The sequence below is a fragment of the Chaetura pelagica genome, unplaced genomic scaffold (assembly GCF_000747805.2).
Source record: "Chaetura pelagica isolate M959 unplaced genomic scaffold, ChaPel_1.0 scaffold123, whole genome shotgun sequence".
NCBI classification, from domain to species: Eukaryota; Metazoa; Chordata; class Aves; order Apodiformes; family Apodidae; genus Chaetura; species Chaetura pelagica.
Window position 1 is genome coordinate 4401335 of NW_009953295.1, and position 19457 is coordinate 4420791.

The window sequence follows — 19457 nt, forward strand, 5'->3', positions numbered from 1 at the left end:
CGCCCCGGTCACTGGGACGCAGGCCCCCCTGCAGATCTCCAGCCGAGCCTGCCAGCACATTTTCGAGAACTGCGCTACGCAAAGGAAGGAGGGTAAATACACACACACACACACACACTTTAACTTTCTTACTAGGCTCAACTCCTACCCTTTCACTTCATTGATTTACACCTCTCCTTCGGAGTGTGCCTTTATAAACCTTGGTGCCTTTGAATCCCTTTTCCAATATATATACCTAGTTAACCTCTCCTGAACCTTGATCCCTTAGTTTGTATTGTCCCTTAATAAATTGATTAATTGCAAACTAAACATTGGTTTCAGTAATAATTTGTGAGCGTGGTGGGAGGGTGCTTTGATCTACCCTCTTAGAAACGAACCCTCAGCGGCCGTTCCTCTGAGAGAGGTGGACGCTCGGGCTTTTTAACAAACCTCTCCACATTGGGGGGGAAAGTCGCGAAAACATCCTGACAGCCGGTAGCCCTCTGGTACCGGCTCGCGACAACCTGAAAACTCTCATACTGTATTTCAATTTTCTTAGGACTGGGGAAAAATTAGACACAAAATTGTATTTCAGGATCTCACAACAAGAGGACAAAGAAGAATTTAGATGAATGTTGGGTTATGAGGTGGCATAAATAAAAACCATGATATGTGGTTATAATTTGCTTGTGAGGCAGAAGAGACAAGCATAATCATACAGCCTGGAAGAGCAACACTGTGAGAAAGCTTTTTGTAACTTTATAACCATAGGCAAGATAGGTTGTGTCAATGACAGGACATCTTAAAGGCCAGGTAAACAGGACTGAAACATCAAGGAGCTTTGTCTAACGGGCTGGTAAGAATTAAAAACTTTGGAAGTCTCATCCAAATTTCACAATGGCTGCAGCCCAGAAAGCCATGTGTGGTTACAAGGAGACCTACCCATGGCATGAAAATCCTTTAGCCGCCACAGGACTGTGGCAGCAACACCTCACCACACCTACCTGCAAAGCAAGAACCCACAAGAAGATGGGCTGCTATTGGAGGTCTACAGTCAATGAGGCGAGTGACAACTCTCTGATGACCAGGACAGCTGCTCTCAAGCCTTGCTCCCAGAGGCAACCAAAGGTCTTTATCCTGCACTGCAGTAGGTCCTTTGAAATGGTGAGATAAAAATCCAAACATGTTTGCTTGAGGCACTTCTGTCTTAAGCACTGCTTGTGTTTCACAGCCAAATAAGCAGCACTGGTGGACATGTTATTTATTTTTAAATATTTATGCCAATTTATAGAGCACGCACAGTGTCATTTCTAATTTCCCTCCCACTCAGCTTCAGAGATACTGGTATCAATATCTTCCTTGATTGGCCCCTATAGGTTCTCTTTTATCTCCCCTATGATACTCTAGGTACTCAAATCAGCCTCTCTCCCACTTTCAAGCAAATTTCTCCTTAAAATAAACATGACTGATAACAGTACATTAATGCTGGCAATATTCCACCCTATATGTTGACATTCTTTCTGCTCCAAAAAAACCCTATGCTTTTGGGGTGAAGCTGAGAGAATGTAGCCAATGCTAAAAACAAGAACTAAAGCATCCAGGCATCATCATCTGCCTGGGCCCGGACATCTGCTTGTACCACAAGCACTGACTTCCTTCCCATGGTACCCATCAGCCTTTTTTAATGGCAACTCAGCAAGCCTTACCTCACCAAGGAACCCCACAAACTAAAATCAGAACAGCTTTGATGTGTTTCTGTAGGTAACAAATAATAATTAAAATACAAAGTTGTTGCTTAACAGATCCTCTTTTAGTGTGCAAAATTTTTAAAAATGCCTTTTTAAAGAAGAGTTTTAATTTTTAAATAGAAAATCCTGTGTAATTTCTTCACAGAGAGCTGCATGAGGAAAGGCTTGAAGAAAGACAACAACTCTGAGGACTCATTAAGACTTAACTACCAATGGCTGAAGCAGGCCATATTCTCTTTGAGGGACAATTAAAGAAAAATAGGTCAGTAAAGACAAAACATTCCACGTTGGCTAAGCTTAAGTAAATATAAGCAACAGAAAGCTATGTGATCCTTACTTTAGAACTATTAAGTCAGACTCTGTAAAAGCATTTTTATACCTATTCAGAACTATAATGTTGGAATTATACGCATTTCCAGTACACTTAACAAACATTAATGCACAAAGTATGGGAACAGCCTTATCTGGAATGCTGCATGTTGTGTTTTAGAAAGGCAAGTTTATACTTAAATAGGGTATTCAATACTCTGAACTTAAGACTGGACTAATGACTGCTTCTGTGTGAGCTCCTGCAGATTAAATTTAATACTGAACAATGTGAGTCACGCATATAGGGCCTATATACTACTCAAATAATCTGAACCCTGAAGTGAGATTTAAAGACTAGAAAGAGTTTGCCTGTACAGGGCTAAGCTTTAAAACAAGTTTAAGACATCCACAGGGTGGACATCAAACAAGTCTAAGTTGTTCCAAACCCAGTAAGCATTCAGACTTTGTAAGTAATGTGTTGAGCTTTGACCTAATATTGTAAGACTATGTAGCTGACAAAACAGGTTGAAATTATCACTTAACTTTGAGATGCAATCCTCTTCAAATGTAAACCATTACATTTCCTTTCTGCTTACAGGAACATATGGCATTTTACAACTGTTTGGCAGCTGTGCTCTGGGAAAGGAAGGGCACACACAGAATGACAGATACTGCTGGAAGTCCTGGGATGTTCCCACTGATGAATTTGAGGGGCTGCCAAGGTAACAGCAGGATACAGGTTCCACATCTTCAGCCTGGATTGTAATATGACAAAGAGGAGAGCGTGGAAACTAAATACAGCTGACAGAAATAAACTCTGAAGCTGCAAAGCTGTTGCTCAGCATGGCAGCACGAACTGTCAGGGCATCTGCTTTTTGGCACTTCTTACTCACTACGTGGTGACATTCATCCCTGGAACTCCATAAAACAAAAGTAGTTAACTCTTAGCTAGTGGTGGGCTGCTTGTTTAGTTTGCAGATAAATGAGGAACCACATGGTTACACTCCCATACTGGCTCTTCACAAGGCCAGCCTGGACTCTGAGGGACTTACCTGCTCAAAACATAGCACTACCCCAACACAGGCACCCCTGCTTCCCAAGTACAATGGTGGATCCATGCTCAGGAGACAAGGAAGACCTGAGCCCTGTGCTCTCTAGTGAGTGCCCCTGGTGCTGAGGTTTGTTAGCTCCAGCAACACCCACATTGTGCTGGGGCATGTTTTTTTGGTCCCTACCTAAATCCACCTCATCACGCTTCGCTGTGCTCACACTGCTGAAGCCATCTTGGATCTGAACCTACTGGAAAGCTCAGCATAGACATTTCTTTTTCAGCTTTCCCGTTAACCTGGTGTTTTCCCAGTGATGGGGAGCTGGTGTAGCTAACGAGGAAGAGTCTACCCAAAGCTTAGCAAACCTTAACAACTGTCAGACATTGACACTTTTGGAGGCCATCTCATTCTTTTTCGTCACTTGGACAGGATGGCTCCCTAGTTTCCAACACCAGACGTTACCACAAACAACAGGATTTCTTAGAAGGCCACATTGTGTTCAAGCATTTGTAAACCATCAGGATCTCAAAGAAGGGGACGTTCTCCCAGGCAGGAAACTGACAGGGATGGCTTTAAAAACAGGAAATTGCTGAACAGGACAAGTTAACCTGAGATATGCTCAAGATCATGCAGAAGGACAGACAGGCATTACAAAGAGAGGCTGTACAAGGCTCTTTCTGAAAACATGAGGCCTGCGTATTGTACTTAATCAACGGTGTGGAACTCAAACTGGCCACCAACATCTCTTCTGAATTTTCTAATATACACTATTTCTTATTTATCTTGAAAGGAGCTCTGTATTTAAGACTCAGTTTTACACTTCTAAAAGAATAATTTTCTAAGCTCTTGTGACCACAATTTTAGTTTGCTTTCTTTGTTCAAAGAAGAACCTATATAAGCAAAGAAGAAAAGCATTAAAACTATATCCTTTTGTTCTCCCATACAGCATATTGTTTTCCAATTGCAGTAGAAACTGCTAATTAACCAGAAGTAAAACCATATGTTGAAAAATTCTAGATATATATATATTATTTATTTTTCTCCCTAGCCACTGCAATTATCTTTTAACTTCTTTTGGACCAAGTTCTCATGCTACACTGCACATTTGATAATTTCATATTCCAAGAATGTCTGCACCCTTAAAATATATTTAGAGTGACAGCTGTGATGGCTAGAAGTATGCATAACACCTGCCTTCAGGCTAAATCACAAATCTTGGAAGTCTATTTAGTAGGATAAAAAGAAAGAGTAAAAAATACTTTCAAAACAGATGAAAAAATAAAGAGAACACTGAATGCCTTGAGATTACTTTTTTTGGGGTACATTAGGCAGCTATTTCAGTGTCGTATTGCAAACCAGAATGGAATATTCTTCCTCCACCCTTTTTATATGAGATATATATGTGGGATGTACAAGGTACATGCCTCTCCCACTTCGCAGTATGAGTGATGGACACTGTGTATGGAGGTCATCAGTTTCTTGCTCAGCTAAGAGGTGAGACATCCTAAGCTCAGCAGCAACTCCTACATGAAGCATGAGGAGTCATTCTTCTCTGTAGAAGGAGAATCAGACTAGCTACACAGATGTGATAAGATGTTCTCAAAGCATTTAAAATAGATGCAAGACTTGGCTCACTGTCCTCTGCTGAAGCCCAGTTGATTTACAGAGCTCACCTCTTACAGACACTTTTCTACAGATAAATGACTTTTATCAGCAACTCCATTGATAAGAACTATTAATTCCTGTGGCTCAATATTTATCTGTGACTTATTTGTACCAATTCAACACTTCAGTTAAAATCCTATTCCTAGAAATCTTTGCCTTAAGTACAATACATACTGCCATGGATTCTCCTTCTTTCATCTTGGGCACTGTACACATAAAACCACAAGTCACTTGACCCAAGCAAGATCTCTCAGCACCAGAATCCCAGAATTAAAAAAAAATATATATATATTTTCCACTCTTATAAGAATAAAAAATTACTAGCTGCTAAAAGGAAAAATCTATTTCAGAAGTATTACACATATATCTTTACAACATACATCTCATTACCAACACAGCAGTTACAGAAGTATTACCTATAATCTTCCATTGTCTATAGTACTCACCCTTAATCCATATTTTTTTCCTGATACAGCAGTGATCTTTAAGTACACATAATACATGACTGTTGTCACACACCACGTCAACAATCCTGCGCTGAATATTTTGAGATTATTACAAACCACACAGTAGACATCATATTTTACCCAGCTGTCCACAGAAAATGAATATTCCTTGCAATGTTAACAAACTCCACTTGAAGAAGATGGTTCAGCTTTCTGTTTAATGATATACAATTGCACCAAGGTTAACTGACTATCTTAAATTGAGATGAGGTATTCCCTTTTCACTGTCTTCTTTCTTGACATCCTCATGTATCATACATTTGCACATCTGAGTACATGCTGATAGCTCTGCTATTTGCACTATCCTGTACCATGGACATGTAAGTTGGTAACACGCAACTTGTAATCGTTGCATTCCTAAACACAGGGTACCCACTGCATCGTTCAGCTCTTCATGACTGAAGTTCACTATGACAAAACACAGTTTACACAGCAAGAACTTGCAAACCCCAATATTTAGGTAGTACAGAACAATAATGCAGTAAGAAAGGACAAGGTCATATGTATAAAATTACAGGCAATAACAAAGATAGGTTAAGAGGTTTTGGTTTTCCTCCTTTGACAGAATGTTGTGAGCTTGTCTTGTTACCAAGACTTCTACTGGTGGTACTTCTTTCACTTGGGAACAAATCTTGAAAACCTGATGCCATTGCTAAAATTTACAGTACCCGTAAACATTTTATTGGGCAAACTCTATTGCAAAGCACAGAAAAGTCCTTTCTTATGAGGCTCTTAACAGCTCCACAGTCATTCCCACAAAATATCATTTCCCTTAACATGCAACTGCAGGCACGCAGACAGTGAGCTGAGTTACTGCTGCCAACCCCTTGCTGTGATCAAGAATCTCATACAGGGCCAAGGAGCACAAGTAGTTTTCTGAGGAACTGCTGTGGCTCCAGACATGCTCATGCTCTACAGGGTTTTTCATAGAAAAGTCCACTTCCCCTCAGCCAGTCAGAACAGGATAAAGACAGAATTACGTATTTCATAAACTAAATTACACCAATCTGGAGACCAGTCCATGCATAAAAGCTGTGGGCTCCATTTTTATCCTTCCTATAAATCTCTATTCCTTATGTCTCTTTAATAACTTACGAAAAATTTAAACAACTAACTGCCTGCACACCCTCAAAACAAGTTTCCAAAACAGTCTTGGAAATTTTAGCCCTTGAAAACTAAGATAACAGCAAAAATCTTAGATTATGACACTTTTAACAGCACTAGAAATACGACAATTCAAGCAAAAGACAACACTGCCCATCTTTGGGCATGTATGCTGACATCTGGCTAGTGGCATTTCTGTAGATATTTATTCCTATAAACCTGCAAAAGGGCTCATAAACACAATTTTACACAGTAAGCTTGTAACATCACTAGTGAAGATGCCAGGGATGTCTTCAGCCCTTTGAGATTACAGCAATTCTTAGGCACAAAAAGGTCCCAGATATGTTAACAGTGGTATTATTTTTACAAGGTTGAAATTGAAACATTACCACCTTAACACCTAAAATACTGTTATATTCACAACAGTTAATACTTTACTCTTCACATCTAGCCAGCTGGACTATCTCCTTGGTTTACACAGAACAGTGATCTCTTTCAAAAAGAATTAGAAACTAAAGAAACAATAACCCCCAGAACTGCTCCTTAACTTTAATTAGTAAAAATATGCTCCTGCCAAACTGATGTTCTGGGGTGTGCTCAGTCCTCCCCCCTGCACCAGATGCTGTTTGTTCTGATCAGAATTTCCCACATAAACCCCACTCTGTGCAGCAGTTCAATGGACCACCAGGAAGCACACCACCAAGGACTTTCAAAAGGAGATACAGATGTGAATTTAGTACATAATTATTTGTAATAACAGTATTCAAGAAAGATACTATCAAGGGAGGGTTAGCACCACACAGTTTAATCAATACAGTGATAAACAAAGAAAATAAAGCTGGCTGGCAGCTTCATAGCTCCATTCCCTGATAAACCAGGGGTTAAGAAGTACAACCAAGAAGGCACCTCACAGTACTGTGCTGCATATAACCTGTATTCCCTCACAGGGAGTAGGTCCTACAAAATAATTAAGAGGAAAAATCCTTTACATGAAATACACCATGGTGTATGCACGTACAGGAAACAAAAGCACACATATGCATGAAAGATATCTGCCATAATTAGTTCCAAATGTAAACTAAGCATGGTCATGCTGAGTAGCACTGAATGCTGTCAGGGAAAAGAATGTGAAATACAGCTTCAGATCAGCATTTTATCAATGTCACACAAGCTCTGTTTGTAGGAGTTTTACATCTGGAAAAGCCACGTAGCGCACTTTAGAGAAAGACATAAAGGGGATTTCTTGATTCATACAATCATTCAGGTTTGAAGGGATATCAGGAGGTTTCTAGTCCAACTTCATATTCAAAGCACAGTCAACTCCAGATTCAGACAAGGTTGTTCAGGACTTTGTACAGCCAGGTCTTGAAAATTTCCAACAACAGACTCTGTAGCCTCTCTTGCTATTCTCAATGCTTTGTTTTTCTCTCACCAACATTTTTTTTCCCCTTATGTCTAGTTTGGAACCTCACTGTCCCCATTCCCACCCTGGGCCACTCTCTCCCCACTACCAACCTCTGTGAGGACCCTACTGCCACCTTTCCACTGTGCCTCCATAAGTAGGAATGGTGGCTGTTGGGCTTCCACATCTTCCCCTTCTCTGAGCAAGCCCCACTCCTGTAGCGTCTCCTTGCATATGAGCTCTTTCCAGCCCTGACCACTGTAGGGATCCTGATGGACTTGTTTGAGTTGGTGAGCCTCTACCCTGCCGTAGCTCTGAGCTGGGCCCACACAGCAGGTGTGGGACAGAGAGAGCCAGCTAAGGGATGGTTCTGTCTCACCCATTCTGCACCATGTTCCTACTGGTGCAGCTCCAGGGCCACCAGCCTTTCCTGCTGCCAGGGCACCTTGCTGGCTCCTGTTTAGTCTGCTGCCACCCTTCAAGTCCTCTTTTCAGAAGAGCAGCCCCACAACCAGTTTGTTCCTATCCTGCATTCTTGCAGGGCATTAGTCAATTCAATTGCAGGACTTGTAATTTGTTCTTACTATATTTAATTATGTTTCTGTCAGCCCATTCCATCTGCTCATCTAGATTCCTCTGAGTGGTGCTCCCTGTCTCAAGTACCTTGACTGATCCATCAGTTTTTCATCCACAAACTTGATGCACTCCTCCTTCTCACCCTTGCCAAGGACATCATACAGCACAGATATGTACTATTCCCTGAGGAACTGTCTCCAGATGTTGCATGAGCCATTAACCACCTAACTTTGAGCTTGATGATCCAAGCAGTTTCTCACCCACCCAGCATCACATCTGTCCAGATGTAAAACTACAAAGGTACTGAGAGAGATGGTGTTGAAAGTCTTGCTCAGGTTCAGGTGAAAGACATGCACAGCTTCCCCTCATTCATGCATCCAGTAGTTTTATCATAGAAGTAACTAGGTCAATCACTGTTTACTGCTGTTTAATCCATGCTGGCACCTTCTTTCTTGTGCCCACCACTCCTGATGAAGTTCATCTCATCCCAAAGAAAAAATGTGGGTCAAGATTTCTGAAAGCAGCCAGGACTTGATCCTCACCTACTTCTACTCACTCTCCTCCCTGAGCCCTTGGCTCTAAGCACACAGGCCTTGCTGACTCTGCCAGAAAAGGCTGAAGCAAAGTCTCTCACATGTGTTGGCTGCCACTAATTTACCAGCACATTTCAGTACAGGTGCACATCTTCTGTGCTTATTCCTTTAGTGCTAATGCAACACTCTAGGCGGCTTGTTTTGGGTTTCTTTGTTTTTACTTTATACTTTACTACTTCCCATCCACACCTCCATCAGGCTCTTGAAACCACTGTTTCATTCCCCTGCAGATCTTCTACAAAACCACAGTTTTTATTGAGCAGTCCAGTGATAACACTACCACGCTCTCTAGGAGAACCTGGATTAACTGCTGAGCCTGCTTAGCACCTTCAGTCAAAGAACTGGAAGTGCTGCTGCAAAGACTGTACATTCAGCCAAGCTCAGGAAATGGAGCACAAGTGGTAAGGACCAACTTCTGTACATAACTATGGAGTACCCCTCACACTGAGTAACATCTTGAATAGCATCCAGAAATGAGCTTGTTCTACCAAAATTATACACTTTTTCAGTTAAAACACAGAACACTGCACTCTGATACAGCAAAGAGAAGAAAGAAAAGGATAACGTCCATACAGAATCTGCATCCATACATGCCAGGAAGTAATTTTCTGATGCAATATAAATAGCACTGTATAATTCATCTAACAACTACATCAGGCAGCTGTCACCAATCAACACTTATTGACACTGTACTATAAGCTGCATTTGCCTTTTCTTGAATTAAATACCAAGCCTGACCACTACACTATCATGTAAGTGACTGAAAGCGAAAAGTCACTTAGCAGATAAAAAGCTATTTATTCCTCGACAGGTGCTCACCTTGGGATGCTTGTCAGGTAGGTCAGGACATTCTGGAACTCCTTCTCTGGGATCTCACTGAAAGCTGGATAGTCAGGAAAGGTGATAACAGGGCATCCATCTCCACCTCTTCCACCTACAAAAGAAAGAAGGAGCAGATGCATTTACATGCAAGTCCCTTTACCTATCTTGCAGTTTTCCAGAAATGAAACTACTGTGTTTCTTCGGGGGTCGTGGGGACAGTGTGGACAGTTTATTCTGAGGAGTCTAGTCTCTGCTTCAGAGCTTAGGAGGTTTTATAAGGAAGGAATTTGTTACACTATGTTAGGGGTTTTTTTGTAGGAAGTTGTTGCTGATCTGAACGCAGTTTTGACACCAGATGGCAGTGCATCTTTCTTTTGGTAAATGTCAACTGTATGTGAATGTAACTAATTTGGAGAAAGAAATGAACTGATTTAGGGGGATGGAAAAAATAAATAAATTCTGAATTAAGTATGTGAATCTTCATCTTGAACTGAATGGAACCTTCTTTCCAGTTTGAACTCATTGCTATAACATCTCCCCCTACTTCAGCTAGCCACTCTGCTTCCAGAACAGTCTAAAAGAAGTGGCAGAACATGAAAATAAATGGGGGGAGGTGTCTCACAGGAAATTTCCAGTTAAACTTCAGGTAAAGCAGAGCCAAACCCCCATGGTGCCATACTGCAACATATGGCTGCTTATGAGCCAGATCTTTTCTGCATCTGTACTGTTTCTGGAACTTGAACTACCGGCTACCATTCATAAATGCAAAATTTTTAACTTCACACGTTTTTCATATACAAAACATAGGGTTTTTTTGAAAAGGTCTTATTAAGGTTTCTTATCTTATGCAAATATATTTTCATACAGATAGGCTGGATAAAGGACGTGCTGAGCACCAGCAACTACATGAAGTTAACAGCTGGGAGGTGGCAGGGACATGTTGCTTGAGAGTTATCTTTACTTGAAGTTTCAAAAAGAGAAGAAAAACAGCTATAAATGGCTGTGGCAAAACAATAAGGATATTTTTTCCAGCCCTGCAATGTGACTGTGGCGTGGAAGTTAGCTGTAAAGGGCATTAATAACACTGTCTGACCATGACAGCAACAGTGATTTGTGAAAGTTATAGTGTGTTTTTACCCACTTCAAGTGCCTTTGCATCTAACCTCATAAGAAAAAGAAGATAAATATCTGAGCTCAGATTAATTTGATAAAAGAAACCACCATATCCCTCCAAAACCACATGTAATTAGAAGAGCTCAAAGAGTATCCTTATGTTAATTTGTGGTGAATTTGTCTTCAATATACCAGCTTAAAAGCCATATGATGCTACCACCATGTAGCTCATCAATCTACATCAGAAAATACAGTGCTCTGGATGCATTTAAATAACAACAAAATTCAAGTATTATGCAAATATCACAAGTTTGCAAACATGACCTTTACAACACATCCAGATGTGGTGACACTAAGTCAAGGGAGCTAATTTTAGCTATATAAATGTTCACAGCACAAATGTAAGTTAAGACCAAATTTTATTCTACTGTTCTTTCTTCTACCCAGGCTCTCAGAACCAAAAACATTTTCCTCTCTCATTAAGAGCATTTTTCAAGCATGATAATGATTATTTCTGTTGCTCATGAGGTGTTCTGCTTTAGGATATCTATTTTTAGCTACAATTATACATTATTTGCTGTATCCCTGTCGGTTACTTGCTTTGTTCTTCTTACTTTCTATAAATAGGACATACGAAACAAAAGAACAACAAAACACTTGCAGGACACATCCTAAAAGCAGAAACCCAGACTATGACCTTCAGGAAGTTCCCAGACCACCACTGATTGTCAAGGGCAAATAGAGCCATCCTGCCTTGACACTGACTATTAATTTTCAGTTTCTAGTACAGTAATCTGTGGTTATCTTGTGTGGAGATAACTCTGTCCTGCCACGTGGTGTTGGAAGATCTTTGTTCAACTGATTATCTTTTTCTCCAGTGTTTTCCTTCCAGGCACACATATACCTTCAAATGCTGCTCAAGTGCTTTTCCTTATCTTGCTGCTGAAAAAGGTTTTAGGGCTGTGTGCCCTGAAGCACTGCATGTAATAAATTCTGCATAATTTCAGCTTTTTCAACATTGCTGGCCTATAGAAGTCACTTTCTATACTGTGACTTTAAATATATGGCTATCAATGGGAGTCAGGCCATTTGGCAAAGCAGTTGCTGCTTACAAATAAGCCCTTTTACAAGCTACTAAACTGACATGGGAAATAAAAGAAAGTGAAAAATCTAAATTTAAATTGTGTTTGTATTAAAGGTGGATTCACTTTTGAAAGTGTCCTTTATTTCACAATGGACCGAATGCCAAAGAGTAGAATGAACTGGACATGCAATCAGTCTACACACGTTCTACCTAAAATCATTCACAAAAATTACTTGAGACTTATCTCATAACATGCAGCTGCAAGGAACATTCTTCAAATGAGAGAATAATGTATTTGAAGCTAAAAATGGAAACATCATAGAAGTAAAGAGCACTGAAGTCTACGTCAGCAATTCAAAATAATAAAATAACAATACTACTTTAAATTAAGTAGATCTGCTTCCACCCTACTTCCATGAGCACTCATGAAAGCAAAACTTGGTTATTAACTAATGTGTAACTGGCAACCTATGCAGCTGAACCTTCTTTAACAGATTTAGTATCAAAGAAAACAGAAGTTACCTCTTTAAAATGGAAATCTGTCAGTGGAAAAATCTCTACAGTTCTAGTAAACCTTCAGTTAATTTGAGCTGTCTTCTAAACAGATCTACATGCCCTGGTCTTTGGTCAGTTTTTACATCAGTGACAGCCCTGTGTTTGGGGGAAATACTCATTTTAAAACTATGTTGGATTTCATTAGGCCTACAAGTTAGGTAGTAAAATGACTTAATTGTGCTCAGGAAAGAGCACTTTGGGATCCTAACTTTTACATAGGTGATGACAGAGGAATGAGGCAGGACTTCTAGCCTGATTCTATAATGCAAATGAAATTACATTTAGACTACAAGAAAAAATAAAAATCTCTATGTTGATCAATACAGACACACAAGATTCAAGAGCATCATCATTGTTAAATTGCTCAGATCCACAACTTCAGTTCAAAAGGCCTACCTTAAGTAAAATTGTTTGCAGCCATATCAAAAGTGAGATCCTTGTGTGAGTAAGAGAAAAGTTTACACATTTTGCTTTACTGTTACAGTGGTTCATCTATTATGTTTTTATGTTTCTGATAAATAATTCTTCCTTTCTACTTGCATAATATACTTATGACTGGAGTACTCAGAGTATTTGAAATTACATGCAGACTTCTTTGAGGTAGCGGATAAAAGCTTGATTGCATATCCTTTGCAAAGAAAAACAGAATCAAGAGAAATTTATTAAAATATTCTCTCACTGAAATGAGAGAGAAGTTTTACTTGCATAACTTCACAAGCTGTATTTTGCCCCAGCTGACCAGCAGCAAGTATATTGGCTGAGAAATCAAATTGCAGTAACTAAATTGGTACCTGAATGTATTTGAACTGGAGATGTCTTAGCCGAGGATTCTTCTTTATGTGTTTCTTCTTGACTACTTTTTATTTTTTAAGCCACCACACACACTGTGGGTTTAGCACAGTGATTATAGGACAGCAGCTAAGCCTACACCTGGGAAAGACAGAAACTGCTAATACCTCTTCCACTGTCAATACACAATGTATACATTGACCATGTTATAGCAGCAACCAAAGTCAAGTTGATACTTTTAAGAAACTGATGCGAGGTACTGGTACAGGGTCCCCTCACAAGTTTTCAAACACAACTTTAAAATCAGACTCAGCACCTGTGGATACTTCAAAGGGAATAGTTTAACCAGTGAGGTATTTTCAGGTCAATGAGGAGAGCAAAAGCACAGGCAAGGAAATAAAGAGAGAAGAAGCATATTATTCAGAATGATAATTTAAAGGGTCAAAGATATAAGGATTTTGAAAGCTGGTACCAATGCAAACTTTTTCAACTGCAGGAGAAACAACTATGAATTTAAAGGCAAAAATGCAAGTACGATGAACTTCTATTTGATATTTCCTTTCATGGAAATATTTTGTTTGAAGTTGTTCGATGCATAACGAGGCATCCAAAGAAAAGAGTTGAAATAATTGGTTCAGTACTTACAGAGGCCAAGAACCTCATTTGCACATCACATAGCTTGCACAATTTAAGTTGCATATAAACATGCACACCTGTCTGTATGCTATTCTTCATCTACATTTCTGCATACAGCAACGACAGATAATTGCAAAGTTTGGTATGGAAATCACACAGCAACTTTCCCATCAAGGGAAGAGAAAATACTTACGAAAGAAAATACAAAATGTGAATGAAAGACTGCAAGGAATACATTTTCCTTGAGAAAATGTAAATAATACATTTTTTCCAGAGATTTTTAAATGGAGCTTTGCAATGTCCTTCATGGGGATATAAAAAAAAAAAAAAAAAAAAAAAAAGAAAAGAAAGGCAGAAGACCCTCCGCAGTGCAGAAGAAAAGGGGCTGCACAGAACTACTGAAGGAAGAAAAAGGACGAGTGGAACAGTGAACCATGCTGACGAGGATGTCTAATACAGCCTAGCAACAACAAAAAAGAGTAGCAGTTCTTTCAAAGATAAGGAACTTGTTCCACAGGGGTAAAAAAAAATAATAAATGAACACAACAAACAAACTCCAAGGAAAAAAAGTAAACAGCTGGGCCTGAGGTAAAATATTAACTTCACGGTTTATAAATCTGTCATGGGATTGATTAAAAGCCTCATCCACAGCTTGCCCCTCCATTAGATTCAAGCTGAACACATGACTGCAGTCTCACTGCTGAGAAAGAGTCAGAGCCTACTGACTCTGTAGCAGTAGCCAGCATCTTGATCTAATTGCTCTATTTACCAACAAACCAAAGCATCCACATAAGTTTTTGCTTTATTTTGCTTAATTTCAAGCCTAACCTGGATGTCCATGAAGCATTTCCATTATAACCTAGCAAAATGAGCGACACAAATTACTTTGTACCTGGTAAAGGAAAAGAGACAAGAAAGAAGTGACCCCAATTTAGATCACAACACAGAAAGTAGTTCAGGGAGGGCTACAGCCTTTAGCCACAGAAGCAGACTAGGCTTCATTCACTATTCAAGCAAGCATCCCACGAGACCTAGATACATCCTATTAGAGAAACTGAAGTGATTCTCAAGTATGTGTCTCATCGCTGTTAAAAAGCCAAAAACTAGAAAGCACCTAAGACATTAACCAATTCACCATACCTGCAAAGATGCCATCTACCAAAAGTTTTTGTAGTTTATGTACTTTCATTTTAAGAGTTTTATGCCATGTGCTAATATTGTATTTCCAAAGCAACTTTGTAATATGCAAAGAAGTCCCCTTCACACGCACACCACCACCGTGTTAAGTGGCATCCCAGCAAAGCCACTCATAAGCACAACTGCAAAAGCAAACACATTGTACATAACTTGAGTATTGAAATATTAGTTCTGTGAACCTTTTTTCACAGAACCTGTAACACCACTACCTGGTACATCACAGAAAAGCAATCACCAGTATCCTACAGGAGAATGTTAGGATGAAAGAACTGTGAAAGTCCAAAGTGAAATGAAAATGCCTAACTCTCACGTTGCCCAAGAATAATAAAGTACAACACAGAATATAGGCACAGTCCCCAGCGTCTGTCCTACTATTTCAGGCAAATGAAACAGACTTCTAGTAGACATGAGGGCAGATAAATAGAAGAAAAAAGAGCAAGGAATGGCTGCTGTTATTAAGCTCCACTGCCCAGTGAAAGTAATGAGTGCTGAAGATGCTTGTGGCTGTGTGAGCTCAACAATCCTAAGAAGTGAGCAATCTTCAGCTGGACTCAATGAGATTTTATTCATCAACTGTAGTCACCAGTTTCCCCCCTCACTTCAGAGGGGCAAAATATAAAACCTACTTGCAGTTTTCTAGATAGACCAATTCTTGCATAACACTAATATTTTTTTGCTCCCGGATAAGAAGGAAGAACTTGAGAAGTCAAAAAAATTAACTGCCAGAAAAGAACTGTAGCTTCAACACCATCATCTCAAATGGAGCATGAATGTTCAACGTCGTAGACAAAATTATCTTGTTTCCAAGTGCTACCACCACCCCACAGAAAACACAGTCACTACCAAAGACCCACACTTAGTTTAGCTTGAGTGGCAGGAATAAATTATCATTTATTACTTCAAGTACAACAAAATTACATGAGCTCTTGCCAAGCAAAGCAGTATATTGCTTCATTCCTCTACGTCTCTTGATCTGATGTACAGAGAGATCTGAAGGAGGAGGGAACATCCCTAAAGCCCAGTTTCAGCCTAGAGATGTAAATCTCCTTTACACTGAAGGAGGCAGGAGAGCTCTGCAAAGCCTCTGATGCTCTCCCTCTCTATGTACTAGAGGAAGGGCAGGCAGCAAGTTTGCTGCTGCACATCTGCAAGACCTTTACAGGCAGAACAGCAGGAAAACAAACCCAAGAGCTTAGCAGCACCTGACAGCCAGCTCGGTGAGCAAAAGCACTCCTTTCCTTTATCCATCAGCAGCCAGCCATGGTCCCAACACCAAGATGGACCAAGCCCAGCAACTGACACCTGCACAGCACAAACACAGGCCCCTATCACCTACCTGGCACAGGTTATTTAGGGGCATCAAAGAGACTCTGACCTGCGTGAACTGTGCTGCATTTAGAGATGGCTTTACACCTAGAAGCACGTTCCTTTGCAAAAGGCAGGTGGTGATACCAAGACAAAATTCCCATCCAGAATTTTGTGCTACACCTGCCTGACTCCACGCCCTGAGGCCATGGGGCAATGTGGTACTGTAGTGCTCACCTGGACCCTACTTTGGTGAAGGCCAAGGTGTCAGCTTGGGCTTCAGTATTGAACCTGACAGCAGAGCCAGCAGCAGCGCAGGCTGAGGACTGCAAGACACAGCAACCACCAGGGATACACGCTGCACTCTCCAACTCTAAGCAAGGGCTCAGTTAGTTTGGAGAGTTCTAGGGCAGCTTTCGAGGCCTGTCTCTTAGATCCAAGCACTGGGGAGGTTCAGGGTAACTACCCACAACTTCCTTAGCACTAACTACAGGAGACAACATGTTCCTGTACTGGTCACTTTCTTATTTATTTTCTTTTATTTATTTACTTTTCATGGATCACTGAATGACTAGTCTTTTTAATCTGTATTTTAGGGGCAACTCAAAATATGGATTTCCCCTATACATAACCTCAAAAACTGGGAAAGTACAACAGGCCCAATTATATATCTAAGCAATGTCTGTAGAAGAGAACATCATAATCTCACCTGACAGGTAAGCAAATTGTTTCTTTAACTGGTCCTGAATATCTGCAGCATAGAGGGGAATGATATCCTGATGCATGATTTCATCTGTAAAGAAAAAAAAATATTTGCATTGCAAAGTCATTTTAAGTAAAATTTCAAAGCAGACTTAAAAAAATCATCATCCCCAGAACACAAACACTCAGAAAACTATCCAAGTTCTGAAAAAATAGGTGAAAACTTTTGGAGTCTTTCAAGCGTCTGCCAAGGGTAAACTTCTCTTTGAACTATATATTGATAAAAGAGTGAAGTGGATTTGCTGACACTTGCAAGCAGCATGAGATGTCACTGAACCAAACATTGTATAACTAATATTTCTCAATAATTATGTTAAACAGTGGGGTTTTTACACATAAAATCCAGTTTTTATAAAATCTTCTCAACTTATGTGAAAAAAAGAAACTTATGATCCCTCTAACTTGTCTACTTTTTAAATACCCCAAGGCAATAACGTTCGATAAGGTAGGCAGAACAGCTTGAAAGGACATCCTTACCTTGAACACATATTTGCACATCAGCTGTAAAAAGCATCACTTAATCTTTTATCTCAGCCATCCACTTTAGCTTAATGACAAACACACTGCTTTCCTGAGTTTTCATTTTCTGCCACAGTGTTTGAACAGAGGTGTTTCCCACATATTTCCAGAGGTCAAGCAGAAATCTGAGTTTTGCTGACTACAATAAAAACCTTCATGACAGAGTTGCCTCATTCACTAAACTCTGATTTTTTAAAATTATTTTTCATGTATTTTTTTTTACAAGGAGGCAACAAGGGTTTTTTTTGCAGTTTCTAAAAATTAATTATTCTACATTTTTAGCCTCACTGAAAAGTGGTGAAGGGATAACCTAGCATTTTCATGATTTGGTTTTGAACATTTATTTTTACATAGCATTGTATAAACAAGTTTTGACTCAAACTTGACACTCAGAACTCTGAACATGCATAGGAAAAGTAAGTGAAAACCTAAAAGTGATTTAAGGATAAGTGTCATCTGTCTTGAAGTACAATCTGATCAAACTGAAGTAGAGCTCTGGCCCACAAGGATGTGACTTGCTATACTCATATCTTTCAAATGCTAAATGTTTAGGGAAAGCAGCTAACTTCTACAAGCCATTTTCATGTGTGCAAAATTCTGAGAACTGCATTTATTCGAGATCAGCAAAACCCCCCGACTTTCAGTTACTTCTTCCAGATAAGCAACAACTTATACTGAGAAACAGAACTTCTCTGTTCTCTTTCAGCCAGTTTGGCAGAGGAAGACCTATGACCACTTTCAAGGTCACACACTGATCACAGCTATTTTCCTGCATCCGGTGATCAGAAGACCTCTGCATACCATGCTGTCAAATCCCCAAGTGGATACATTTAACTGTTAAGTTATATTTCTCCCAGACCTTCAGTTATGTCATCATCTTAATGTTTTTAACAGAAAACCGAACACTGATCTTCCAAAAGTCTAATCTCAAATGGCCAAGTCATTTCCAGAATAGGGAACCCCACCCAAAGGAAAAGGATTTTAGATTGTAGTTTTGCTGTTAGTGCTTTTTAATGTAAGGGGCCCTCCTCCAGCAGTGTTTAGGGAACTAAACACCTCTGATTCTGCAAACCAATGCCTGCAGGAAGACCTGTTTACCTGAATATAACCTATTACAGGATCCATGCCTGTTTTTGTTGTGGCAGATGGGACAAGGGAAAAGGATGCGACCACTTTGTAATATGCCGTCCTGCCTACAGTCACAGGCAGAAATAATTTTCATGATTGCATCATAAGCATGTAATAAAAGAGGTGTGCTTTGCATACATAGGTAAATACATGACACACACCATTCAAACAGGCAAGATGTTTTTAAGTCAGGGAAACTCTTCACTTCATGTTTCCCAGATACATAATGATCACTATTTCCTCACGTATCCGCGTGATCAATCCCACTGCAGTCCTGACTTGTGCCAGGTGAAAATGCAAGTCTAGATTTGATTGCCCTAATGTTCTCCCTGACAGGAAAAGCAGCTTTTGCAATCACCACAGGGTAGCCCACAACCTTGCAGTCACTAAAAAGACAGTATTTTTCTTCCGCCTGGTTTTAAACTCAGTTCTAACTCAAATTTAAGACCCAGTCTGTTTGCAACAGCAGGAGCAAGTACACTGTGCCTGCTCACAGAAGGAAAACCTCCAGAAGCCCTTCCTGCTGTGCTCTCCTCCACTGAGGCACGGCCCCTTTTCTCACCTTGCTGATCTGGTTTCATGACACTCTTTGAGGAAGCAGAAGACCTGAGTCGAT

General features: G+C 40.0%; 1 protein-coding gene across 1 annotated transcript in view; it reads right to left on the reverse strand.

Moving 5' to 3' along the window:
* MCF2L (MCF.2 cell line derived transforming sequence-like) overlaps positions 1-19457 on the reverse strand; it is a 147185-nt gene that overhangs the window by 48375 nt on the left and 79353 nt on the right. Inside the window, exons 2-3 of the mRNA XM_009997916.1 lie at positions 17142-17225; positions 9751-9865 (exon numbers count right to left, since the gene is read on the reverse strand). Coding sequence (XP_009996218.1) covers positions 9751-9865; positions 17142-17225 — 199 coding nt within the window. The remainder of the gene's footprint in view (positions 1-9750; positions 9866-17141; positions 17226-19457) is intronic.